Source organism: Syngnathus scovelli, chromosome 17 (genome assembly GCF_024217435.2).
Source record: "Syngnathus scovelli strain Florida chromosome 17, RoL_Ssco_1.2, whole genome shotgun sequence".
NCBI lineage: Eukaryota > Metazoa > Chordata > Actinopteri > Syngnathiformes > Syngnathidae > Syngnathus > Syngnathus scovelli.
The window spans coordinates 12,307,552-12,333,077 of NC_090863.1; the positions used below are offsets into that span (position 1 = coordinate 12,307,552).

General features: G+C 46.0%; 5 protein-coding genes and 1 long non-coding RNA gene across 10 annotated transcripts; 4 read left to right on the forward strand and 2 right to left on the reverse strand.

The window, feature by feature from the left end:
* Positions 1–641: 641 nt before the first annotated feature.
* Positions 642–4,912, forward strand: ppp1r7 (protein phosphatase 1, regulatory (inhibitor) subunit 7). Of its 3 annotated transcripts, none has more exons than XM_068648658.1 (10): positions 642–728; positions 1,717–1,812; positions 1,944–1,999; positions 2,148–2,213; positions 2,355–2,485; positions 2,615–2,777; positions 2,849–2,965; positions 3,085–3,189; positions 3,316–3,402; positions 3,481–4,912. In XM_068648658.1, exons 1-10 carry the CDS (start codon positions 689–691, stop codon positions 3,655–3,657), a joined length of 1,038 nt encoding a protein of 345 aa, XP_068504759.1. In that variant the 5' UTR covers positions 642–688; the 3' UTR covers positions 3,658–4,912. The 3 variants fall into 3 exon arrangements, with proteins under 3 accessions (XP_068504759.1, XP_068504760.1, XP_068504761.1); XM_068648659.1 differs by lacking the exon at positions 642–728 and adding an exon at positions 759–985; XM_068648660.1 differs by lacking the exon at positions 642–728 and adding an exon at positions 1,008–1,119.
* Positions 4,913–5,116: 204 nt separating this feature from the next.
* On the forward strand, positions 5,117–10,190 carry ubxn7 (UBX domain protein 7). Its single transcript, XM_049748362.1, has 11 exons — positions 5,117–5,222; positions 6,542–6,695; positions 6,789–6,853; positions 6,928–6,993; positions 7,319–7,431; positions 7,649–7,795; positions 7,957–8,047; positions 8,156–8,286; positions 8,409–8,898; positions 9,051–9,130; positions 9,367–10,190. Exons 1-11 carry the CDS (start codon positions 5,117–5,119, stop codon positions 9,526–9,528), a joined length of 1,605 nt encoding a protein of 534 aa, XP_049604319.1. The 3' UTR covers positions 9,529–10,190.
* On the reverse strand, positions 10,009–11,947 carry LOC125985474 (uncharacterized). Its single transcript, XR_007487319.2, has 2 exons — positions 11,673–11,947; positions 10,009–11,432 (listed from the first exon to the last, which is right to left on the reverse strand). It is a non-coding gene; the product is annotated as an uncharacterized lncRNA (long non-coding RNA).
* A 1,675-nt stretch (positions 11,948–13,622) lies between these two features.
* Positions 13,623–17,800, forward strand: tfa (transferrin-a). 2 transcript variants are annotated; one of them, XM_049748354.1, is made up of 17 exons: positions 13,623–13,762; positions 13,954–14,105; positions 14,221–14,323; positions 14,411–14,602; positions 14,682–14,811; positions 14,917–14,972; positions 15,145–15,308; positions 15,431–15,584; positions 15,657–15,817; positions 16,057–16,153; positions 16,229–16,249; positions 16,360–16,524; positions 16,645–16,795; positions 16,892–16,959; positions 17,037–17,218; positions 17,307–17,499; positions 17,579–17,800. In XM_049748354.1, the coding sequence occupies exons 1-17, from the start codon at positions 13,708–13,710 to the stop codon at positions 17,623–17,625; spliced, it is 2,091 nt and encodes a 696-aa protein (XP_049604311.1). In that variant the 5' UTR covers positions 13,623–13,707; the 3' UTR covers positions 17,626–17,800. The 2 variants fall into 2 exon arrangements, with proteins under 2 accessions (XP_049604311.1, XP_049604312.1); XM_049748355.2 differs by having other exon boundaries at positions 13,957–14,105.
* Positions 17,801–18,386: 586 nt separating this feature from the next.
* LOC125985466 (TOX high mobility group box family member 4-B) lies at positions 18,387–22,455 on the forward strand. 2 transcript variants are annotated; one of them, XM_049748359.2, is made up of 9 exons: positions 18,387–18,790; positions 18,893–18,958; positions 19,062–19,352; positions 19,772–20,017; positions 20,218–20,526; positions 20,832–20,912; positions 20,990–21,715; positions 21,881–22,023; positions 22,113–22,455. In XM_049748359.2, exons 1-9 carry the CDS (start codon positions 18,686–18,688, stop codon positions 22,168–22,170), a joined length of 2,025 nt encoding a protein of 674 aa, XP_049604316.1. In that variant the 5' UTR covers positions 18,387–18,685; the 3' UTR covers positions 22,171–22,455. The 2 variants fall into 2 exon arrangements, with proteins under 2 accessions (XP_049604316.1, XP_049604317.1); XM_049748360.2 differs by having other exon boundaries at positions 19,065–19,352.
* Positions 22,456–22,713: 258 nt separating this feature from the next.
* On the reverse strand, positions 22,714–25,368 carry si:rp71-1g18.1 (uncharacterized protein LOC559922 homolog). Its single transcript, XM_049748373.2, has 4 exons — positions 24,963–25,368; positions 24,664–24,722; positions 24,456–24,531; positions 22,714–24,167 (listed from the first exon to the last, which is right to left on the reverse strand). Exons 1-4 carry the CDS (start codon positions 25,219–25,221, stop codon positions 23,299–23,301), a joined length of 1,263 nt encoding a protein of 420 aa, XP_049604330.1. The 5' UTR covers positions 25,222–25,368; the 3' UTR covers positions 22,714–23,298.
* Between the last annotated feature and the right edge of the window lie 158 nt (positions 25,369–25,526).

The window sequence follows — 25,526 nt, forward strand, 5'->3', positions numbered from 1 at the left end:
GATATATCACAACCAATACTTGGGGAATACAAAATAGTCCCTACCAATATTTACTGTCTTATTTCAATACAGCGAAGATCTATATTTACCAATGGAATATTTCAGCACACTACGCCGTGGTAGCATTAATTAAAAAACTATTTTAAATTAGTTGTTTTCAAAGGCGTAGGTTTGGTCTAAGCTTTGGTAGGGACATTACAACTTACTAGTAAACTAGTTCTTAATCTAGTTATTCACTAGTTCGTTGTGCAGTCTACACCATATATAATGAGACATTCACACATTTGGGTTGACAATTTCAATGGCCCTCAGAAGGAAACTATGGCTATGATGCCGCCCGCGACAAAAATAAGTTTGACACCCCTGCTAGAGCATCTGCCATGGTAAATTAAAAAAAGGCTAATAATACCTAAGAAAAAAGAGTGTCGATGACGTTCAGATTTTCAGAATCAGCTATCCTCACTAGCTTGCAAAATGTTTATTATTATTATTATTATTATTATTATTATTATTATTATTATTATTATTATTATTATTATTATTATTATTATTATTATTATTATTATTATTATTATTATGAAAAAATCCGCGACAATGCGTGTTAGTGGCGCAACCTTGCGGTGCGCCGTCGCAGTACATAGGTTCCTTCTGATTGGCTGAGCCGTTGCCAGGACTGTTTACAGGAAACATGGCTTCCCTGTCTGTTGTAGAGCCCCAAGAAATGGAAGGTAAGTAAATAATGTCGGCACACCGCCGACCCGTAACCACAAGCAACTAGGTTCATGTCATTTATGACGACGAGCGACGCTTCAACCTCACAAGTGTATTCGAAGTGTCGTTTCCGTGTGTATAACAGATGTTCGGTCCACGTTTGCTAGCTATCGTGCTAACAACAAGGCTCGCTGGCTGACGCCGAACCTGGACCACGTTGTCCCCAATAATCCATGTCCGATCCCGGCGTGACAAGTCGGCGCATATCGGGGAGGTAATGGTGTAGGGAACGTTCTTCTTCAAATTGTTTCACAACGCGCAGTATGTATGGCAATTTAACGACGCGAACGACGGACGGAAAAACAGGCTGCTACGGAATGATGGGAGCACACCCACACTAAGCAATCGGTACAAATTGTTGCTGTATTCCATCTCTAACGATGACCAGCCAGGGTGGTGTTTCCTTTGTGTTATGTCACCGCTTTCGTTTCAAGATTACAGTGTCCTGGGACGAAAGTTAACGGGGTAGGAAGAATGGTGGCAGGGAAGCATGACTGGAAGGGTCGACAACAAGGACGGTTTGAAACGAAGGATGGTAGGAAGTGAAAGTGGATGCTATACAGGAAAAAGCAGAACGCGGAAGGGATGACAGTTTTAAGGATGGTATGAAAGGAAGGATGAATGATTGGAGCCTGTTTCCTCATCCACCTTTACATCGAGTGCCCCAAGGTTTCATTCTAGGGCCCATTTTATTTCCTTTTTACCCTGCTCCCCAGGTGCAAATGTACTTCCCACAATGATGATGTTAGTTTCTTTGGACCTAGTTATGTTACTAATAGCCCAGAACTTCTTAACTCCTTTCCCACACCATCTAAAGCTTACCGATCCTGGTGTAAAAATCGAGCAGGATTGAAATAGTAATAGTACTAAAAAATCAGTTTCTTTTAAGGAATTGTAAGCAAATTTTACAGCATTATGGTTCGATTTTGTGTGCTTGACTTGTAGTGGATCGAAGGGGAGAGTCAGAGGAATCGGGCGACGACGAGACCAGGAGGAAGAGCATCAATGGCGACATGGACCCTAATCAGCCTCCCGCCACGAGTATGTCATCCCAACACATTCACCCAATCAGCGGCAGCTCTCACATGCGATGTTTCTGGTCCTGTAGTCTAGGAATGGATGGATGTTAAAGCAGAGCCCCCACTCATGTGTTATGACTTCTTTCCCTCTAGATAAAGAAGAGTCTCCCGTTGACATGGATACCATCATCCTAGACCCAGAGGAGGAGGTGAGTGGAAGCCGTTTGGCATGACGTGTTGACACACATACACACACACAGACACACACACCTGGGGATCCTCATAAACCCGTTGTGGATTTTCCCCTTCACCTCAGTATGAAATGACTAGACTTATTTATCACTTATTTATTTACAGGATGTGGACCTTGTTCATTGCCGTATCGGAAAAATTGAAGGACTGGAAGTGCTCCAGAAAGCAAAAGTAAGTCCATAATCCATTCAGAAAGGGTTGGTGTTCAATGAACACTAACATTTATCACCAAATGTTATAAATATATGAATACAAATAGAAGAACAGAAAAAATGCAGTATTGTCAATCTACTTTTCTCTTCGTCTTCACAGACCCTTTCCTTACGGCAGAATCTGATTAAAAAAATCGAAAATCTCGACAGTTTGAACTCACTGCGAGAGCTCGATTTGTATGACAATCAAATCCGCAAGTTGGAGAACCTGAACAAGCTCACTCAGTTGGAGTAAGTTGGGATATTAATTGTGCAGTAACAGTGAACCCCTGGGCTCTGGTCGCCATGGCACGACGAGCTGGACTCGGAGCACAGTGTTAATTGATGTTTCCTTTCTGCCCCCCCCCCCCCCAACTGTAGGCAGCTGGATGTGTCCTTCAACGTTCTGAGGAAGATGGAAGGTTTGGAGCAGCTGACTCGGCTGAAGAAACTTTTCCTGCTTCACAACAAAATCGGCACCATCGCCAACCTGAGTCACTTCCCATGCCTGGAAATGCTGGAGCTGGGCTCCAATCGCATTCGAGTATGTTTGTCGTCACGCTCGCCAATGTGTCCATCAACTGCATTGTCATTGGCCTTCCTTTGTGCGGGCAGGTCATAGAGAACCTGGATACGCTCACGTCTTTGCAAAGCTTATTCCTCGGCACCAATAAAATCACCAAGCTGCAGAATATGGACAGCTTACACAGCCTGACTGTGTTAAGCATTCAGGTAAGCAGCACCGACTGAAGCGGAGCTTCTCCCATGTCAGGACCGCTTCCAGGGGTAGCCGTGTTTGGACCGAGCAGCCGAAAGCTAATGTATTCCAACTTCTTTGCCTTTACGTTCAGAGTAATCGGATTACTAAAATGGAAGGTTTGCAGAACCTGGTCAGCCTGCGAGAGCTCTACCTCAGCCACAATGGCATCGAGGTCATCGAGGGCTTGGAAAACAATGTGAGTCGAGCAAACGCCAAAAGCTCTCCATTGTGCACTCTGCTGCTCGCGGGAATGTACGACAACAACAGCCGCTACTGCAAAGTGTTTTCCGCTTTCACCCAGCTCGACTTTCTCTCCCTTCAGAAAAAGCTGACGACTCTGGACATTGCAGCCAACAGAGTGAAGAAGATCGAGAATATTGGCCATCTAACGGAGCTGCAGGAGTTCTGGGTAGGACTCTGAAAAGGCCCCCACAAAACATAATTTTGCAAAATGTCCTAAACTAGCCCCGCTGCTGCCCTCCCTCAGATGAACGACAACCAGATCGACAACTGGTCGGACCTGGACGAGCTGAAGAACGCCAAATCCCTGGAGACGGTCTACCTGGAGAGAAACCCGCTGCAGAAGGACCCGCAGTACCGGCGGAAGATCATGCTGGCGTTGCCCAGCGTGCGCCAGATCGACGCCACCTTCATCCGCTTTTAAACCTGCAGTATGGTACACGCCGTCCGCCCCAGCATCAAGCAGCACCTCCACTCGCCACTCACCGAATCATTCTCGCTCCAGATACAGAATAGACGGTGCAGCTTCAAAGTATGCGCTTCTTCTCAAGTCCATCCATGGGATGGGAACGTATTCATTATGGCACTGGGAATGAACTGTCAAGTAGCATCCAATCAATCACTTTGCTATTTTCGATCATGTAGCCAATTGACATATTTGTCTGATTTTGAAAGCGCTAAAAGGTTAAGAGGGATCGGATCGCTCACCAACAAGGATTTGATGTGAGAGTAAATTGAACAAATTCAAGCCAGCGCCGGCCCAAAAGTAGCTACACACTTGGAAGGTGATAAATACAATCAACAATTTGCCTTCTAATTTTTGCCCAGCCTGTGGATCCGGCAGTTAGCTTAGTGAAATAACTCCCTAACTCCTCATAACTCCTTTTAAATCTGAAGATGCATCATTTCAAACTTATTTGCAAATTTTGTTTGTGTGTGTTATTGATATAATTTACAGCAAAACGCGACAAATGTCCCCCAGGCTCGCCTCGCCTCGCCTCGTCACTTCATCTTACGACCAAGTGGCACCTTTGTCGTCAAATAAGTCTTACAAGAATGTAACATTCGTGTCTATCTCGGATGGTAAATAATGTTTCCCTTTTTTGTGTAATACCGATCACAACTTTGTTTTTTATTTGCTTGTTTTGTTGTCAGATTTGTTTGGAGTGCTTCACAAAGGTTTTTACTAGTTTATCTCCAGCTCTGAGAATGGATGATGAGTTTAAAGATGCTGCTGTGACATTCTGTATTATTTATTGACAGTTGCACTCAACTAAAAAAACTGAGGGGCTGTTTGTGTGGTAGTCTCTTTGAAATAACTTTGAGAGCACTAGATTTGATCCATGTATACATACTATATACCCTACTTTGTTCATTTGACATCATGGCTAAAACAACAGATTTTTTTTGTGGCGTTAAAAGTTGTACACATTTTGAGTTATTATTTTACGCTTGGTTTTAAGGGACTCACAATGTCAAGTAATGGATTGAAAGAATTAATGTGTGTGTTGCCAGTGAATTTAAGTGGTTAAATCAAGTGATCTTAAATTGACATTGAAAGAGTTGTTAATCTGACATGCCATTTGTTGTTTAAATAATCTACACCACAGGGTTTTGGGACTTGAAATGGAATGTATTATGCAAACAACAATAAATGTATAGTATTACTACTTTATAAAGTTTTGCTTTTCATTTTTGACAGCGGTGGAAAATACATTGATACGTTTTTATACGTGCTGAGGACAAGTTTTGAATCTTTACACTCTATATTGGAAAAGAAATATATTTTTTCTAGTTACTTTTTCCGTAAAATAACTACGACTCCCACAATACCTCGCCACCACTCGCGCCAGGCTGAAAGGCAAAAACGGTGTCGCTTGCGCATGCGCGGCATTTATGTTGTTGTTTGTGGCGGTAAGATGGCGGCGCACGGAGACACCGCGGCCCTGGTGTTGAACGGGTTAATACAACAATTCACAGCGATAACAGGTAAAAAGCAGACTTGGTTTCCAGTCTAATTCGACGGATGGTGTGTGGTGGGCGTGCGGGAACGGCTCCCGGTGTCGAGACTGATAAAGAAATGCGTGCGCTGTTGCAAGAAGGAACGTTAAATGTGGCTGGGGCTCCTCCGCTGTCAGTCAGTGGGGGGAAAAAAGCACAGCTCGTGTTAACTGGCCAACTCCAATAAAATACTCTCCACTCGTGAATGGGTGCAAAACCTAAAGCTTTAGAGAGCAATTTAACCTCTCCTACGTAGTGCTTAGTAGAAAGTTACGAGTTACTAATGGGGAGCCCGTAGCTGGGGGGGGTTTCTGCCACTTTTAGACATCGCCTGTTCTGCGTAATTGCAGAATGGAAGTCAAACATTTGCCTTCATCGTCGTCTAGTGCGCCACTACTTGTCATCTTTAAAAAAAAAAAAAAAATGTGACTGGCATTTAAACCACACGCGTCTCGGTTTATTCTGCTACAAGCACCTTAGAGATCCGCACACCCCATTAACGGTTGCTCTTGTGCACGGGAAAAAATCGACTAGAGTGTGTGTAAACTTTATTTTACGTAGACATGTTTGATGGGTTACTACTCCATGTTGGGAGACTGGAATGCGCATGCGCGGCAAGTGGCGGAAGTGTGAAACGACTGCCGCGCAGGAAACGTTTTAAAACCACGACAATAGTAACACATTATAAATGCTCGGTAACTTATTGCAGCATTTTTACCCGTAACATCATGTTACGACGTGATGAATTTAACGTTTTACCCTGAAGTCAGGGTTGGGCTACTTAAATGGGGCCACAATTTCTCGGCGCTACTGGGTTGGGGGAGTGACCACGCTTTGCTCCCCGCCAGTTCCCAGCAAGATGTATGTATTAATTATGGACAAAATACATGCACGCGTGGAAAATACGTCCACTTAATATATTTAATTTTTATAACACGTTTTATAATGCATATGTAAAACTCCGCTATCCTGATCCAAGAACAAAAACCCTTTGTTATATGTACAGGTATGCATTCCTGTATGCAAGAAGTTTGCTGCTCCCTGGTGGCCATGGCTAGAACACCACAAGGAGCAGCATAATTATGCATACATTCATGATGCACTGTTTACGTCTTTTCGTTGTGTGGTTAAACTAACCAGTGGTGTTGGTGCGGTAGAGTTAAAGAAAGCTCGGTTCACCATCCACCTCCAAAAGGAGTTGATTCCACCAGTTAACCAAAGCAAGTCATGCATGTGTTATTAAGGCAGCTTTGAGCTCATTTAAATTTTGTAAAAACCATAATGTGCCTCCTTGAATACTTCACCAGGGGCTACAGAGAGTGTAGGAAAGCATATGTTGGAAGCATGCAACAACAACTTGGAAATGGCAGTGACTATGTTTCTGGACGGTGGCGTGGTGGCCGAGGAGCCCAGCACGAGCTCCAGTTCGGCAGCATCCGGCAGCAGAGTTCCACCTACCGAGTAAGTGCTCCACTTCATCTCCAACTTTATTTTTCGCTTGTAAATAATGCTCCATGTGACGGGATGCTTTTTTCTTTTCTCGTGTGGTCCTAGCGAAGTACGAGCACCCATTCCCCAGAAGCAGGACATACTTGTGGAGCCAGAGCCACTTTTTGGAGGTATTCCATTGCATTTTCATCACATCATCCTTGCAAGCAAATTGTAAGTTTTGGAGTGTCTTGTGAACCTTCAGTGCCAAAGAGAAGGAGACCGGCCCGATCCATATTTGACGGCTTTCGAGACTTCCAAACAGAAACAAGTGAGTCATCTTGAGGGCTGAAACGATTGATCGAATAACGTAAATGATTCGATAAAAGATCGTAACGTTTAGCCAGCTACAGCTACCTGCTAACCTGACCTCATAACTCTACACTCTGATTTGCTGGCGCCCATGTCATTCACCAGGCCAGGTCCCGCCCTTTAAAGTCACACTCCAAGTCACCAATATTACAGTGCGCAACATGGGAATGGTGACCCCAAGTGGACAACGATACTACTTACAGCTCCTCGCATGCACATCTTGTTGTTTAACCCCCAAGTGACTTCTCTTTTCATCCTCTCACTCGCTCGCCATCTCTTTGCAGTCCGCCAGGAACAGGAGCTACGTAACGGTGGCACAGTGGACAAGAAACTGAGCACCCTGGCAGACCTTTTCCGTCCTCCTATTGAGCTGATGCACAAAGGCAGCTTTGAGACGGTGAGGAGTCGCATACAAACCTACACTACACACGCCTCCGTTCTCTTTGTTGACCTTTACTCAGAGGCGGGCGGGCGGGCTGCAAACAGAATAGTGGCAAACTTTCAGGCCTTGAATTTGATGTCTTCACGATCAATTTAGCACAAAGGCATCACTCAAATCACATCGCCAGTTGTCTCAATCGGATCGGCCGCTGTGTCTTTACGGTCCCCGGCAGGCAAAGGACTGCGGCCAGTTGGAGAACAAGTGGTTGATGATCAACATTCAGAACGTTCAAGATTTTGCTTGCCAGTGCCTGAACAGAGACGTGTGGAGTAACGACGCCGTCAAGACCATCATTCGAGAGCACTTTATATTCTGGCAGGTATGCACGCGGCTTCACGTCGGGGCCCGATGTTTGCTCGGCGCTTGTACGGTCGGCCGTCGGAACAAAAGAGCTTGTGATGACTTTGAGCTACTGACAAGCAAGATCCTAACACGGAGCGGACTAACACCAGTCTTTGTCTCACTCAATGTTTGTCGCAGGTATATCACGACAGTGAAGAGGGGCAACGATACATCCAGTTTTATAAACTCAACAAGTTTCCGTACATTTCCATCTTGGATCCCCGCACGGGTACGTGTTTTGCCGTTTAGTTTCAAGCCGAGACCCGCCGTCACATCTCGCATAGTGGGATGGGATCCAATACTGTTGTGAACCGCGCCGTTCTGTTTGGCCGTTTAGGTCAAAAAATGGTGGAGTGGAACCAGCTGGATGTGGCGTCCTTCCTGGAGCAGGCCACCGGCTTTCTGGCACAACATGGGCAGCTGGACGGGCCGTCCTGCCCGGCACCGCCCGCCAAACGAGCTCGCTCTGTGGGTCTCTCATTTCTCCCATCAAACCCTATTGAGCGACCCCCCCCCTCCTCCGCCTTTCCCGTTTGCTTTTGTTCATTCTTGATTGTTTTTAACAGCTGCACTCTTGTTTTCTGTTCTAGGAGAGTCTGATCGATGCCAGCGAAGACAGCCAGCTGGAGGCCGCCATCAGGGCCTCCCTACAGGAAACGCACTACGACTCTTCCAATGTTCCCGACGTGCCCGACTCTCCCAGGTCAGAGGACGACTCAGAGGCCGAGCCCTTCTCCGACAGCGAGGGACTCATTTCGGTCGACGGTTCGGACGGTGAAATGCCGGAAGCCCAGAAAGAGAAAAGCTCTGGCAGCAAACATCCCACGTCCGCCGCCCCCACGGCCGGACCCGCCCAGCATCGCCTGCATCCCGATAGTACGTCTTCCTGTCATCGTAAATCTCCGTTTAAAGAGAACAACCACAGTCATAAAAAGGAGGAGAGCAAAAAGAACCACCTGGAGCCGTCGCTCGCCGGGCTTCGTCAGAGCCACCCGGACGCGCTGGGGAACTCGTGTGCGGCGCTTGCTGATGCTGTGGGGCCATCCAAAAGCCCTGAAGACGACTGTCCTGAAGACAACGGTACGGTTCCTTGAAACATGAGTACTCTGGCCCGACCGATTCAACGATTGACCGATGCCGATTTTTGCCTTTCTTTTTGAACACGTAATAAAATACAAGACAACGATAATATAATTCAAATGCCTGAAATGATCAAAATATTTCCTACACAGGTCCCAAGGCCAGATTGATGCTTCGTTACCCAGATGGACAAAGAGAGCAAATATCGTTGTCTTCTCAAGCAAAACTTCTGGTAAGCTTTGTCCTCCTCCTCCTCCTCCTCATTGAAATAACATGAAACCAAAATCTCTGAAAGAATCAAAGGGCCAGTCAGTGTGTTGGGACTTTATTTGGCTCGTTGGCCGTAATGTAAAATGTGGATATACAACTCAAGCGCCCCTCGCTGAGCATCCCAATTATTCATGCTCTTGTACGTATTTCTGCTCGTGATGTTGTTTCTTTTCTAACATGACGCTATGTGACTTGAAGGCGCTGGTGAGACACGTGCAGTCCAAAGGTTACCCCAACGAATGCTTCGAACTCGTAACCAACTTCCCGCGGCGGAAGCTCACCCACTTGGACTATGACATCACGCTGCAGGAGGCGGGGCTTTGTCCGCAGGAAACGGTGTTTGTGCAGGAGAGGAACTAGCCTGTAGCGGACTCAACCGACCATCATGGACACTAAGAGGGTCTGGGGCCGGGTTGGTGGAGGCTCATGCTGGTTTAGGAGGCTCTCCTTTCCCTTCTCGTGATGCCGGCCGGCTCCTTTGGCCAGTACCGGATGCCGGCAACTCTTCGAGTTCTTAATAGGATTCAGGTCTTTATTTTCCCCTGGATTCCAGGCCCATCGGAATAGAATGACCTTGGTAATGATCACGGCCCCATCCAATTCTCCCGTATCAGGCTTCAGCAGAGAAGACTCCCGAGTTGCTCTTATCGTTATTTGCCGTTCCGAGACACAAGAAAATAGAGGCTCTCTCCTCTGCATTCGTTCATTCAGACACAATCGTGGCATTTTGAAAGAAGAGTGCATCGATCAGCTTTTTACTCGCGTTTGTATCGCTCGATTAGAGACTAATGGACGATATGTCACTTTTTTTGTGTAAAGCCCAACTTTTTGATACAGAACGACTGAAGGCCAGTGTGCGTCTCATCGGTCGCTTGGACCTTTGCTGTACAGAGATGGCTTAGAGACACACACGCATACACTGAGGTCATGCAGTTAGACATTGTTTCCTCTCTTTCTTTACTTCTTTTTATATGTTGCCAAGAAAATACACCCATGATAAAATATAACCACCAAAAACCAAAGCTCATTTGTTTGGTGTCTTGTTCACTAACTCGGAAGAAAAATTCCACATGCAAAATTTGACACCTTTTTCTTTTTATAGAGGCGGATTCGACCGGTGCATTTGGGCACAGGAAACAATATTTCATGATTAAAATAAATACGCAAGAAGCAAATGGCCCACAAATGATAATGGATAATGGAATCATCATTAAAAGCTCCGTGAGAACAGCACAGCTTACCCCAGCATCACACGTCTCTACGGATCTGCAAACTCTACAAGTTGTTCAGCGTGTTCAAAGTGTTGCCTTAGATCAATACTTCCCAATTTACGTGTTCCAACAGCAAACAGGTCGTCATCCTTTTTGGAACTTGCTGCTAAAAAAAAAAAAAAAAGGAACGAAAGGGACTTTCAGCTGTCCAAATAGAGGACTTGACCCCTCACTGTGCACAAATGACTGTTCATGAGGGCTTTTTGTGAACAAAAGTTGCTGGAGGCCAACCAGCACCTTTGATAATAAAATCTCCAAACACCATCCAAATGCAACATGCAGTTAAACAGATTTGGAATTCTGAAACAACTAATTAGGCTTGAGTGTTTTCATCACTTCATACTGATGGCGTCCCTTCGGATATAACGTTGAAAGTACACACAGTGCATTGAAAAAGTCCACACACCCCTGTTTAAAATGTCAGATTTTTCTGTTTCTCTTGATATTTTTGTTTCTCTTGGCAGATGCTTAAGATGTGACGGGAAAAAAAAAAAAGTCAGAAAAAGCCTTTTTGGAACAACTGAACGTCAATCAGGCATTTTGAGTGGAGGCAGGTGTGTACTGACTCCCGTTTATTACGAGTTGCAATGGAATTGGGTCATTTCGAACAAAGCCACATGCCCAGTTAAGAGGGTGTGCACACTTACGCAACCACATTGTCTCAATTGTTTCGTTTTTATCCAAACGGCCATTATGCAGCATTAGGTTTGCATCTACAATATGATGTCATTGAGCAAATGTCCTGCTTTCAACAAATTAGACAAGAGATGGATCAATAAGGCGGGAACCTCAGACCCCGTTCAGTGGGTGTGCCATTGCATAAGCGAGTGTTGACCCCATTTTGGGGTCCACCTTGGACCTTTCGGCTGATTCTCCAAATTATGTCAATGGAAGTTAATGTTTAGAAGGTGCCCACGGCCGCTTTTTACACAAGAGTCCACAGTTGTGCAAGGGCGGACATTTTGTCTGGTCTGAGCACATTCCGTAGCTGTTCTGGGGATTAGATAAAAGAAATTGGTGAAACATTTTAAAGGTGACAGAGCACTACAAAAGGAGGAGACTAAGCTAAGCTAACTGTTAGCTTATTCGGCTTATGCTTTTTACAATGATGTTGAAAGTCGCTATGTGTGCATCTTACTTCACAAATGATAACGTCTGCCTGGGTTTTTTTGGAGTTGTGCAATCAAGTGTTGTTTTTGTGCGAAAACTTTCCAAATGAATCACCTGACTCACCTTTAATCTTTACACTCACTCCTATCCATGCAAAACTCCCGAGTAGTGTTCCTGTTTTCTAGAACAGTACGTTCTCTCTCCAGCTTTGGGAATGCTGCTCATTTGCTACGACATCAGAAAATCCAGCGTTTTGCTTTCTTTCTTTCTTTTAGAAACACATCAAGTGAAAGGAATGTGTGAAGACATCCGTAGAGCCAGCAACGGTGGCAGCCTGAGCAATTGGCACGTCGTAGTTGCTTAATTCTATTTACGCAACATGCGCGCATGGCAATTGTCAGCCATGAATGTCACACTAAAAAAAAATCATACTACACACAAACACACAGCACACCACACCACAAAGACAATTACTCAAGGTAATCCTTTTCCAGCTATCTGATCATTAGGGCTTTGCTGACTCAGCAGAAAGATTCAATCTGGCCCAATACGTCTTTACCCCCGGTTATTGACGACCCAATTATTTTCCGAGCAGATCATCGTGTAAAATCACTATCGACACACACCGCGCTATAATTGCTCATGATTTCTTAGCGACATTGTGTTTTCTCTCATTTGAATCAGAATTCGGAAGGAAGGCCAAATCACTCTAGCACACCTCACACCATAGGATAATCACTCAGGATAATCCAAGTGGCATATGATAATCAGGCCATTTCATGAAATTATCCTCGTGTGTGATCTGCTTGCCATTATTTATAATCGTCAGGCCTGAATGTTTTCCCAACAGGATATTCGCCGAGATTAATCATATACTGCAATCCGATAAATCGGTCTTGCTTCAACAAGTGAGTGGCTGTTTTTTGCTTTGTATGAGTTTGCCATTAGTCTCTCTTAAACAGAAGAAGGAACTACCTAGTGTAAAAATGGTCTTTCTCAACATCCTGACTTGACCTCTTCAAATTGTGGATCGTTATGAACACACTAAAACCAAAGTCAACATCTTAAGTGGCATTGTGTCGCAAGTTAAGCTTTTTGTCGGAATGGCAGCGCAATCATTCCGGTGTTGACCTAATGCAAGGTCAGATTGTGAAACGTATCTGGCTTGATTGTCCAATATTTGTTCACGGAGAACAAAGTGGGGAAGTGTTGCTCGTTCAATTTACCAAAGCGGCCTTGTGAACCTTTCAGTTCTTTTCTCGGGTGATGTTGACACGGTAAACACGGCCACATGCAACACAGCCTTTCATGAGTTCAGCACGCCATTGTGGAATAATATAAAGTTCTGTTTACGGCAAACATTATCTGCACAATGCAACTTTTCGTTTTGGCCTTAGCCCTTATTTCACTCCTCATTACAATGAGTAGATGTCATACGTCAGTGATGGTGAATCATGGCCATTCAAATGGATCCAGTTCAGAATGATGGAATTTAATTGAAATATATATATATATTTCATGACCTATACATGACGCTAATGTGAAAATGTAGGACATTTATAGTCAAGGCTGTCGAAATGTTGGAATTCAAAACTTTACTCATCTTGTGTGCAGCCATGACAGTTCTCCTTCATTTCCTCTGGCCACCACTAGGAGCGCCCTTCCCTCCATGTCCCACCTGCAATAAAGTGGGCCAAGATAGAAAAGAATGGGTGTGCAATTAAGTGATGCTCCTCTCCACGTGCTGGCACTCGGAACAAGTAACGCAGTAAGTGGTGAGGTCATGTTTGGCTTTTGTTGTCAAAAACGTTTTCTCGTTTTTCCACAGCGGTCCCAATGGCATGCTGGAGCATTTTAGTTGATTAAAGATGTTAACACATTTGGAGGCTCCTTATCATTTGCCTGTGTGTGTGTGTGTGTGTGTGTGTGTGTGTGTGTGTGCCAGGCAAAGCACACAGAGGCCATCACGCCCGCATGCACACACACACACACACACACACACACACACACACACACGCAGCCAGTGGGGAAACCTGAGCAAACCAACCAACCATCCATTCTCTCTTCCCTCTCCCTCCCTCCCTCCTCAAGTCAAGAGCTTGGCTATAAAAGGATGCTCTGACTGCAACTCACTCCGCTAACCTGGAGACCATCCACCATGAAGCATCTCCTCTCGTCACTTCTGCGCCCTGCGCTGCTGCTCGGCTACTTGGGTAAATGGCAACGTTTTGAATAGGACTTTTAGTCACAGGCCTTTATCCGTGTATCGGTCTGCTCTTTTTCCCATTCAATGGGACATCAACGTGCAAAGGCTTATATTGGCTTTTCCTTACTAGAAGCTACTGTGCTCTTACTTGATGTTTCATGTACTACTTTGCCTTGTTGTAATGTCCCTTTTCTGCAGTAGCTGTTGCTCTCTCGGCCCCCACCGAGCATGTGAGGTGGTGCGTCAAGTCGGACAAGGAGCACAAGAAGTGTACGGATCTGGCCGTCAAGGCGCCAGTCTTCAGTTGCGTCAAGAAATCCGACTCTCTGGGATGCATCATGGCCATTCATGTGAGCTAGCATTGTTTTATGTTTTTTGTCTTAAACAGCATGGTGCAAGAGTGTTTCGAATAGCTGCCCCACAATAAAAAAGTTCTAGGTATGAGTCCTGCATTTTTGTCATCAGGACGGTACAGCAGACGCAATCACATTGGATGGAGGAGACATCTACACTGCTGGACTGGAGAACTACAAACTCCATCCCATAATCGCTGAGGATTACGGTGCCAGTAAGTCAACACCAAACAATATAAAGCATGACATTTGCCCAATAAGATGCCTTCAGTTTTCAAACGAGAAATCATTTCATTGCTCAGCATCAGATAGTTGCTACTACGCTGTCGCCGTCGTCAAGAAGGGCTCCGGGTTCAACATCCGAGATCTGCAAGGGAAGCGGTCCTGCCACACTGGCTTGGGAAAATCTGCCGGATGGAACATCCCCATCGGAACGCTCATTAAGATGGACGTGCTGAAGTGGGGCGGCATTGAGGACGAGACTCTTGAGTCTGGTGGGTGATGTTGTTGTTGTTTTTTTAACACCGGCTATTTTGAATCTCTGATTTGATTTGATTTTTTCTCTCGACACAGCGGTGAGCAAATTCTTTTCAACAAGTTGTGCCCCTGGTGCAATGGCGAACAGCCCACTGTGCAAAGGCTGCAAGGGAGACTGCTCGCGGTCTCACAACGAACCTTACTATGACTACGGCGGCGCATTCCAGTACGTACATTGTTCCCAATGAAGTTTGCTTATTCGAGGCTAAATCTCTTTTGTTGTATCCGCCTTTCCAACTCGGTTTATCCACTCGTTGAAATCTTTTACTAGGTGCCTGGTTGAAAATGCCGGAGATGTGGCGTTTGTCAAGCATCTGACTGTACCGGGTGAGGTCCTTTAATAATGTTAAAGCTGTGAGCGAAGATTTATCTAGCGTAATCTTGTACATTTATTTTTTGAAATAGCTGTGTTAAGACTAACATAGCTCTGAATGTGCAGAAGTGGACTGTCGGATAATTGCTAAATTACAATGGGACCCCCCCCCCCCCCTCATTACAGACAACATGAAGGCTGACTACGAGCTGTTGTGCACGGACAACACCAGGGCACCCATTGACAACTACAAAAACTGCCACCTGGCCCGCGTACCCGCTCACGCCGTGGTCACTCGCCAAGACCCGGAGCTGGCAGAATTGATCTGGAAAAGCCTCACCGCAGTACAGGTATGACCAACGCTTTATGCTTTTGACAGCGGTTGTGGCCCGGCCACTGAGGTCTGGTTCCAAGCTGTGAAGATGGAAGCAAAAGCTTGACTTTTGCTTCATTCGGTTTTATTTTGAAACAGGGCTTTGACTTGTTCTCCTCTGAAGCGTACGCACCCGCCAAGAATCTGATGTTCAAAGACTCCACTGAAAAGCTGGTCAGGTTGCCTGCCAACACAAACTCCTTCCTATATCTCGGCGCCAGCTACTTGGGTATCGTGCGCTCCCTGAACAAAGGTAACGACAATCGTCAAACAATCGGCTGAACTCTTTGAAACGACTTTGCTTGCTGCGGTGGCTTCCTCTCAGAGGTGACTGCAGCTGGATCAAACGCCATCACCTGGTGTGCCGTGGGCCAGAAAGAGACTAGCAAATGCGACAGTTGGGCCAGCAACAGCATGGTGGATGGTGAAGACAAAATTTTATGCCAGACAGCCCCTTCTGTGGAAGAGTGCATGAAGAAGATCATGGTAAAATGAGTGGATGCCTGTCTGTGTGTGTGTGTGTGCTTTTAAGAATCAATGTCCAAAATGCGCAAATGTGGGAAAGGCTAAATATTTCTCTCATCAATAGCACAGTCAAAGTTTGATCGGTTTAGGAATTCTCAGTTGCGACTCACTTGCGTATATTTTGTCATGTGTGCAAAGTTCGACAGACCACGCTTGAAATTGGCCAGAAAGTCAACCATTTTATTTATTTTCTATTTTAGGGCAAGGATGCTGACGCAATGGCGGTGGATGGAGGAGAGGTGTACACTGCTGGCCAGTGTGGTCTGGTTCCGGCCATGGTGGAGCAGTACGATGAAGGTAAATTAAGATTCAATTCTTTTTTTTCTTTCATCATAAAATCTGTATCAAGTCATGTTTTGTTTTCTTTCACAGCCAAGTGCAGCCAGCCTGGAGGTAAAAGAATTTCTTCCATTTTGCCAGTATACTTGTTGAGGTGCCACTTATGGGCGGGCACATGAAGCAACTTCCACGTATTTTGATCAACCGTGCGTCCGTGCGTCTAGCCTCAGCCTCCTCCTATTACGCGGTGGCTGTGGTGAAGAAGGGCTCTGGGGTGACCTGGGCCAACCTGAGAGGGAAGAAGTCTTGCCACACAGGCTTTGGTAGAACCGCCGGTTGGAACATTCCCATGGGTAAAATCCACAAGGAGACCGGCGACTGCGACTTCAGTAAGTACACACGTGTAAAATGTGACAATACATCAAATTTGTCGTCACCGCCGCCGCTCAACACGTATACCGACGAGTGTAGGCTATAAACGGGCGGCTGTCTCTGTCCCGTCTCGTCAGGCAAGTACTTCAGCAGCGGTTGCGCCCCGGGATCTCCGGCCGACTCGACGTTCTGCGCTCAGTGCAAAGGCAGCGGCAAAGCCGTGGATGACAAGTCAAAATGCCAAGCCAGTTCAGAAGAGCAGTACTACGGCTACGCCGGGGCCTTTAGGTATAAGTCGCCTCTCGTCTCCTTTCTGTCGCCCTCGTCCTCAACGGCTGCTTTAGAGGACGGAGGCTCCATCTCGCTATCTTTTCCTCTTTCCAGATGTCTCGTTGAGGGTGCCGGCGACGTGGCCTTCATCAAACACACAATCGTTGCGGAAAACAGTGACGGTAATGCCATGATCAAGCCTCCGCACCAACCAATCACCGGTACCCACCCGTGGCCTCATCGTTGTGCTCCATTGCAGGAAAAGGTGCAGAGTGGGCCAAAGGTGTCTTGAGCAGTGACTACGAGCTGATTTGCCCCACCAAGGGTCCCGTGCCCATCACCGACTTTGAGTCTTGCCACCTGGCCGTAACTCCGGCGCACGCTGTGGTGACCCGTCCCGAGACGCGCAATAACGTTGTCGCCATTCTGCAAGATCAGCAGGTAGGACACGCTCAACATCCTTGAGATTGTTCCCGGAAGTTGACGATGGCAGGGCTGGTCATTTTTACACGACTTCTTTCATTTCTAGGGCCGGTTCGGCAGAGGCGGCAGCGATAGCAGTTTTCAACTGTTTGAGTCCGCTCCTGATAAGAACCTGCTTTTCAAAGACTCCACCAAGTGTCTGCAGGAGGTGCCAAGGGAAAGCAATTTTAAGAGCTTCTTGGGACCAGATTACGTGGACGCCATGATCTCACTGAGGCAGTGCAGCGACTCCACTCCAGGTGTGGACTTTTTTTAAAAAAAATTTTTAAACCTCTGTCAAAGTTTGTTTGTAAACTGACTCCTTTTCCCCCCCTACAGATCTGGAGAAACTGTGCACTTCCCACACTTGTCAGACGACAAACTAGATGGCCCAAACTACCCCCCCCCCCCCTCCAATGCATACTGATACCTTATTGTCCATTTTCTCTAATCTCAGCAGCCATGTAGAAAACAGATTCTTACAAGAATCACTCTTGAGAACATTGTGCAAACTGTTTTGGTACCTCCTTTGTCAAATAAAAGCTTTTCCAATGCCTTGCAGACTCGTGCTCTGAATCATTACCAGAAACCACGTTAGTGTTCTAGTCAACCTAGTTCTTTTCTTCCGTATTTCTTTTTCTCTGCCCCGTTAAGTGTGTAAACACTAAAGCCGCACCTGCCATGTCTTGTATTCGTCATATGGTGTAAAAAGTTCAGACATTAGCCGCGTTTCTTAAAAACTATTGGCAACACATGCAGACACAACACAGTCAGGTAGTGTATTCATGGAGAATGGCCCGATGGACTGCATCGGATGAGTGACAACAATAAAATAAATTCTAATATCACCGTGGGAGTGTTGCTGCAAGAGCAAAAAGTCCAAATCATGGCATATCATTTGTACAACATGGTAATATGTGTACATTTAATTTGTACAGCATTGTAATACGTATGTGTACATTCATTATAGCGAGATGAGTTCAACTACTGTTTTTGAGTGCTAAGAGTGGTCACGAAACTTTTATAGTAAAAGGTGTTTTTTTGTTTTGCAAACTCTCCCTTTATTTTAATATCATGACAGAAACAGCACTGTATAGATTTCGAGCCCTCGTCACGTGGTGCCTTCGGATTTCCGACGGTCCCTGAACTATCAATTGTCTGTTCACGTTGCTTACGCCAGATGAATGGCTTTTTCGTATGACAAGAGCTTGACCGCTCACGAGCTTTTTTGACTTCAACACAAAATCCCTGTGACATCGAATGAGCACTGTGGCTGGCTGATGTCACCCTAACATCACAAACGTTCTCAGGTCTCATTAGACTTTCATAAGGTTAGGTTAGTTGGCTAGTTAGCTGGCTAGCTAGCCAGCTAGCTAGCTACTAGCATTTCGTTATTGTTGGGTAATCCGCGATCAATGTAAAAACTCGGGGGATTTTTGCTTCAAAATGGACCTTAATTTTTATTCTGGGCTTTCTGACAGTTGTGCTCAAAATGTTAATTCAGAGTTTTTGGATAGCCAAGCATATGGTGGATACACCGAGGAAAATAAGGTAACACGTTTGTTTGCTAACATAAGTCTGAAAGAAACCAAACTTGTATCGTCGTGTATATGTCAAAGGTGTCTTTTAACCCCAACCATGCATTCGTTTCAGTTTCCAGAGGGCAGCGATAGTTACCTGACCATGGGTGGCGGTGCTCACCACTTTTTGTCCGCTGAGGTAAGCGAATCAAAGATAGCTTGATATCTAACGCAGACGTATTTCCATGCTATGCGCAATTTCTAACCACCATACAACCAACTGTTTTATTTTCACATAACAGCAGACTTTCCACACCCCCAGTCTTGGAGATGAAGTTTTTGAGATTCCACCCATCTCACTCGACCCAGACACATCCCTAAATATTGGTGAAGCAGTTTCTCACTTCGAGTTGTCAGATGGCACCGTGGGATCTTCGGGTCCTCATAACCTGGTTGACAACCTGGTGGTGGAAGCCAACGATCCGTCTTTTGCATCCCCCTTTGTGAACACCGGCTCCCAAGACCTGGAGCACCTCAACATGGGGCCCATGGCACAGGCGAATGGAGGAGCCCTTCTCAGTTCCTCATCATTGGTATTCTCTTCACCTCGTAAAATTTCCTCACATGGCTATTCACTTGAGATGTACCAGATTTCTATATGTGTATGGTACCCGGGTGTCCATCTGTTTATACGTCCACTGACATGTCATATTTATAGACACCATCGATACCAAACGCAATATTTCAACATATACAATCAAGCCTGAAATTAGTCCCGCTCCCGAGGTATGAATCATTTTGGACGCAACTATTCAGTTTGCAACAGGCATAGGGCAACCGTCAAGATAAGCAGTCAGCAAGCGTATATGGGCTAGCCACGTGCCCCGACTGAATACAGTTAATTTGATCTTTTGCCAAATGAATTAGACGATGCTTCAAAACCTATTTAGTTTTTTAACCATTGCGTTGCCTAAGTCTTCTCTTTTCTACTTTGATATGATTTATCTCTCAGGAGCTGAGTAACAGCAGCAGCTCCCATTTTGCCACCTCGTCTCCAATGACCATTGATGTTCAACTTCCCGACATCGCGCATGGTCTTTTAGGAAGTGGTCAGCTGTCCATGATTAACCAGACGGAGCTAGTGCTGGGGCTAGGAGGAGAATACGCAGGACCTCCTTCAGGGACCTCAGAACCGCCACTGTCGACGACACCTTCTCCAGCTGGCTCCTTACAAGATGAGGATATGGATGACTTCAAGGTGGGTGAAACCTTCATTTGAATTGCCAAAGTTCATTGATAATTGTCAAGTTTGAGCATGCAAGTTCAAGCAAAAAAATGACCCAATCATAATGGCTTGTGTCACAAAAAACTAGTAAGCCACATTCGTTCGAACGTATGACGAAGGGTGATGCTCTCACTGGTCCTGCAACTAACTTACACTCTGTGTCTTTCTCACAGAAGAGTGTGCTGGTAGACTCGCCCATGTCTCTGCCCTCACCTTCAGTCTCCCATCCAGCCGTCCAGTCCTCGGTCTCCCTGGCAACAAGCAAAAGGGCCGTAGGGACAGCAACCGCATCAGCGACAGTTTCCAAAACAGGCCGGCCCAAGAAAGACCCCAATGAACCACAAAAGCCGGTTTCTGCGTATGCTCTGTTTTTTCGAGACACCCAAGCTGCTATCAAGGGCCAAAATCCAAACGCTTCTTTTGGAGAGGTGTCAAAGATTGTGGCTTCCATGTGGGACAGCCTGGCCGAGGAGCAGAAACAGGTGTGTACGTGCTTACATATTTGATTTGTCTATTTTTCAAGTGAAGGGAATAAGGGACTAAAAATTGCTCATTTATCTTAATATCTGTAACTGTTCAGACAAAAGTGCTTTATGAAAACATAAATGCAGCAGGAAATGTCACATAAAACATTGGCAATAACTATCCTGCGATATGAAACGCTTTGGAATGATCTGTACAATTTGGTGGTAGTGGAATCGAAGGACACTAAAACGACCTAAATGCACTCCAGGAGGTCAAAATGTATGAATTTGATTCACTCACTCACTTCTGTGTTTTATTTTAGGTGTATAAAAAAAAAACTGATGCTGCCAAGAAGGAATATTTAAAAGCGCTGGCAGCTTACCGAGCCAGTCAACTGTCAAAGGTACGAGCAGGTTGATTGAGTAGCATTCAACTCCCTGATTTTCCTCATTTTCTTTTTCTTTGCTTCTCATACCTCAGCCTGCCTGTGTCGAGACTGCACCTTTGCCACCTCTGCCCGATGTCAGCCAAGCCCCTGCAGCCGTCCCCTTTGCCCCTAGTCACCAGGTCGTCCGTCCGGCAAATAATGTCGAAGAGAATACCATCACCAACATTTGTGCCTCCAACATTATTCTGGATATCCCAGAGAGGGCCACTCGATCCCGCACGGGCGCAAGCAAAACAGCGGTGGCCCCAGCGCCGGCCCCTGCGGCAGTCGCGCCGCCGCCGCCACCCCACCAGACCATCACCAAGATCCTAATTCCCAAACACATGCTTCAGGCGGGGGGCCAGTTTGTCACCTTGCTTCCCGGTGGCCTCCACACTTTGCAACCCACCCTGGTGGTGACCGGCGCCCCTCGCCAGCCGCCACCCCTGCAGCAGATGCAGAACGCGCCCCCGCCGCCACCACTCCAACAGATGGCGCCAGCGCCGCCGCGCCTACTCCTGGCCAAACCTCGGGAGGGTGGAAGTGGGGCAGGACTCCCCGTGTCCATCACAGCTGCCCCTCCGCCTCCGCTTCAGATCAAAATAGTTCCCGCCTCTTTGCAGAGAAAAGACGCACAGTCCATCATCATCCCTGCCACGCCTACTGTGACGTCAACAGTTTCTGGAGCCCCACTTTTAGCAGGAGTGCAGGTGGTGACTTCTTCAGCAGCAGGTCAGCATGATGACGAGGTTGTGTCAGAGGTGCTGCCTTCAGAAGAGGTATGTGTTCATTTGGGTGTTTTCCGTGCAAATCAACAAATGTGGCCTAATCCAAAACTCGCGCAGTTGAAGCGTCCTTGTGACTGAGGCCGCTTCATAGCTGACAAACGTCGCGTCGCACACATGATCATTACATTAACAATGCTTTTCCATCTCATGTTTCAGGATGAAATGGAAGTGACAGAGCCGTGTGAAGATGCCTCGGCGCCGTGTGTCTGCGTGAGGTCCGGCTGCACCAACCCGGCTGTAGAGAGTGAAGATTGGGACAAAGAATATTGCAGTAACGAGTGTGTGGCCTCTCACTGCAGGTGAGTTTGGGATTGGCTAATAAAATTGGTATGAAAGTTTGAGTGCACTTGCAACATTAAAAACAAATATTGTTTTTTTTTCCTCCCAGTGATATTTTCAAAGCTTGGTGCTCCATCAGGAACCAGACCATGGGAACGGTAAAATAAGCTGCAGATGATGAACTAGATTTGTACTGCAAATTGGACATTCCTACTGTTAAAAGGATTGATGCGGGCTGGCATCTTGCCAGTCTTCTGCCTTCTCCTCAATAGGAAGATGAGATGGCCTGTAGTCAGGCACCAGGATTTGTGTTTTTTCTAGCATCCAGTGTTGTTCAATCTGCGTCCTTTGTGCTACTTTACTAATGATAAAAGCAATTGTTAAGTCTTTTTCTCTGGAAATAATAAGTATTTTGGTATCAGTAGGTGGAATTTATAAAAGAGTTACTCCTAGTCTAACGGTTTATTTGTCTGACTCTGGAGGCAGGGTAGATATGCTTCCTATTCGGTGACAATGTGAGTAGGAATCTGTATGGAGAGCATAGTCCACTTTTTCCAGCTGTGATAGGCACAAAGTGTGTATGGTGTTTATTGAGGAAATGAAGCTTATTTTCAGGTAGGCTGGTTTGTGTGTAAAGCAAGACAGTGACATTCGGTGCCAATTAGTATATTACAATACAGACATAATAAAGGAGCATGAGGATGAGGATATAAAAATATGAAAACAGATTTTTTTTATTTCAATCTATAAAAGACAAATGGTAGTGCGTAATAATTCTTCAAGCATACATGTGTTCCATAATGATGACGTAAATATCAAACAAAGGCATTTCAAGTATAAAGACAAGCAGCCTTGCACGTATCAAGGACAAAATAAAGTACAAAAACAGACTATAAAAATGAATTCTACAAAGACCATGTGCCCTACTCAGGATTTCAAAAGCCATAAATGTTCATTCTTCACAAAGCTAGTGTTTGTTTAAAACGAAAAGAAAGCCCTGTAACCTTCTTAGTGTTTGCTGTCTGAGGTAGAGGACGAAGCGAGCATTTGTTCATAGCCCCTTTCACGTAGAGTTCTGTAAAACCGTAAAAAACAACTCGTTAGAATGCAAAATTTCAATTCCGTATAAAAGGAAACTTTCCACAGGAATATGATCTCTGCGGCCCCGCTAATCTAAAAATAGTCTGATTTTGCATTTGTGGAAAAGGAATGACTTCACAGTTGTTCTGGGCTCAGGTAATGACCACACTTCACTTCACCTCTGCTAGAAGCCAGCCATGGTCCGTCCGGAATGACTAGACAAAAAATCCACAGGGGTTGAGTTTGTGTCTGTCAAGATTCCCCAGGACCCTGAACATCTTTCCGCACAAGTTGCACTGGTACGGCTTCTCCCCGGTGTGAAATCTCAAGTGCGTTTTCAGATTGACTCGCAGGCGGAAGCTTTTATCACAGTGCGTGCATTTGTGCGGCTTCTCCCCTGTATGGAATCTCACATGGCGGCGGAGGCTCTTCTTGAGCGCAAACGTCTTGGAACACTTGGAGCACGAGTACGGCTTTTCCCCTGTGTGGAAGCGCTCGTGGCGCCGAAGTATTTTGCGCCGCTTGAAGGTATTGCCGCAAGCGCCGCAGGCGTAGCCGTCGCGAGAGTGGCCCAGAACCTTCTGGAGTCGCCAGACGCCTCGTTCGCACGGCGTGAAGCAGCAGAGGCGGTGGCCCGTGTGCGCGCCTTGGTGCTGTCGCAAATCTTTCGGCACGGGCCGCTTCTCACCGTTGCCGCCGCTCTTCCGAAATTTCGCTGCGCTCAGCACGTCGACAAGTAGCACCGTGCATGCGCTCTTCAGCTTTTGGTCTGGCGAGGTGAGTTTCAGCTTCATCTGGAGGAGGTTTTCCATGTCCTTTGGCGCGGTCACGTGTTCCCAAAGGCCGACCGGCACCGCAGTCACGGCTCCGTCGCTGAGGGACGGGCTGTAAGCGCAACCCTTGGCCGTGCTGGCGCAGGCTTGAAGAGGCTCCGGCTTAACGGGCGTCTCAGAGCTGTCGGGCTGAGGCGCGCGAGACTCGGGCATCAGGGTCAGCGGACAAATAAACGAGACTTTGTCCGAGTGGGGTTGAACCGCAGGTGGATTCTGAGCTTTACGGCTTTGTCCAAGCCCACATTTTTGATCTGCAAACACAAAAAGGAAAGTGGATAGTTTCAATCATACAATTTCACATTCTGCAGCTATTAAACTTGTTGAAGTAATTGTATAGTGGGGCACTAGCCGCACCTGGCGGGGGCCCTCATAATATCTTACTTCATTACGTGAGTATTATAGAAAAAAAACTATCCATTGACGTAATTGTATATGAATGATCCCATATTTACTCAGTATTACTGTGTTGTGCAAGAAAAGAAAGTTAGCAAAAGAAAGAATAAAATAATTTGTGCTATGAGCGCATTTCTATTCCTTACCATCCAAAGTAGCGTCCATCTGTGGCCCACAGTCTGTTTCCAGGATGCTGAACTCCGCTTCATTCACAGCTTCTGCCTGCCTCAAGAAACTAAACATTAAAATCGGCTGATCGTTTGCAGTCCAAAAGTAAAAGCAAAATCCCAACTATGCTAAAACCATCAACAGGTGCTCAAATTTTTACTACTACTAAACAGCCCATGACTTCACCTTGAGTTGTGGGTTATCTCCACGCTCCTTTCCGCATTCTTGGGGCGGACTATCGCTACCTGCAAGGGGTAAGAAAAGTCACATTCCTTTCTATTGTACTTTGCTCTGCACGAGTGCTCCAATAAGTGCATAAACGATGAAGCAAAAGCAAACGTATTAGTAAATGGTAACTCCAATAGTGCATGCAAATCCACGGCTGTTTTGGGCTAACCCAACAGCGATACTTGGCAAAGGAATGTCGGTCGGTCGATGCAGGCTAACCGTCACCAAAAGTGGAAGTAGTCATTCGGTAAACATACCCAACAGCTCGAGCAGCGGCTGCATGTCCTCGTCCACTTGCACTCCGATGCTGCGCGTTCGCTCTCCAGAAGACAAAGTATCGCGGGACTCGTTCACCTTGCCTGTGCAAGCATTGCCCGCTTCCACGGTAGCAGTCGAAGCTCGGTATCTGCTCTCGAACAGTTTGGTCAACTCCACCGTAGCCACTTTGACGAGCGCACCCAGCACAGACTCCACCTGTGCATGGATATTTACCTCCTCCGCCGACATTTTGTCCATCTTTTCGGGTTTATGATTGCGTAAGAATAGTAAAAGGACAATGATTTGCGATCATCTAAACGTTGCCTATTAACAAAATACCAACAATCACATGGCTGCTTGCACTGGTACAGTTTAACGAGTGTTTGCGCATGCGCGTCAAGTGGACGCGAGTTTAGGAGGCGGGGCACAATTTGGCACAAGAAATGACGCTCGACATATTTTTAAAAAATAGATCAATTCAAATCAAGCAAATAAAACAGACATCAGAGAAAATTAATTTTCGAAAAAATATATTTTCGAAACCTAGTATCGGTGTGAAAGTA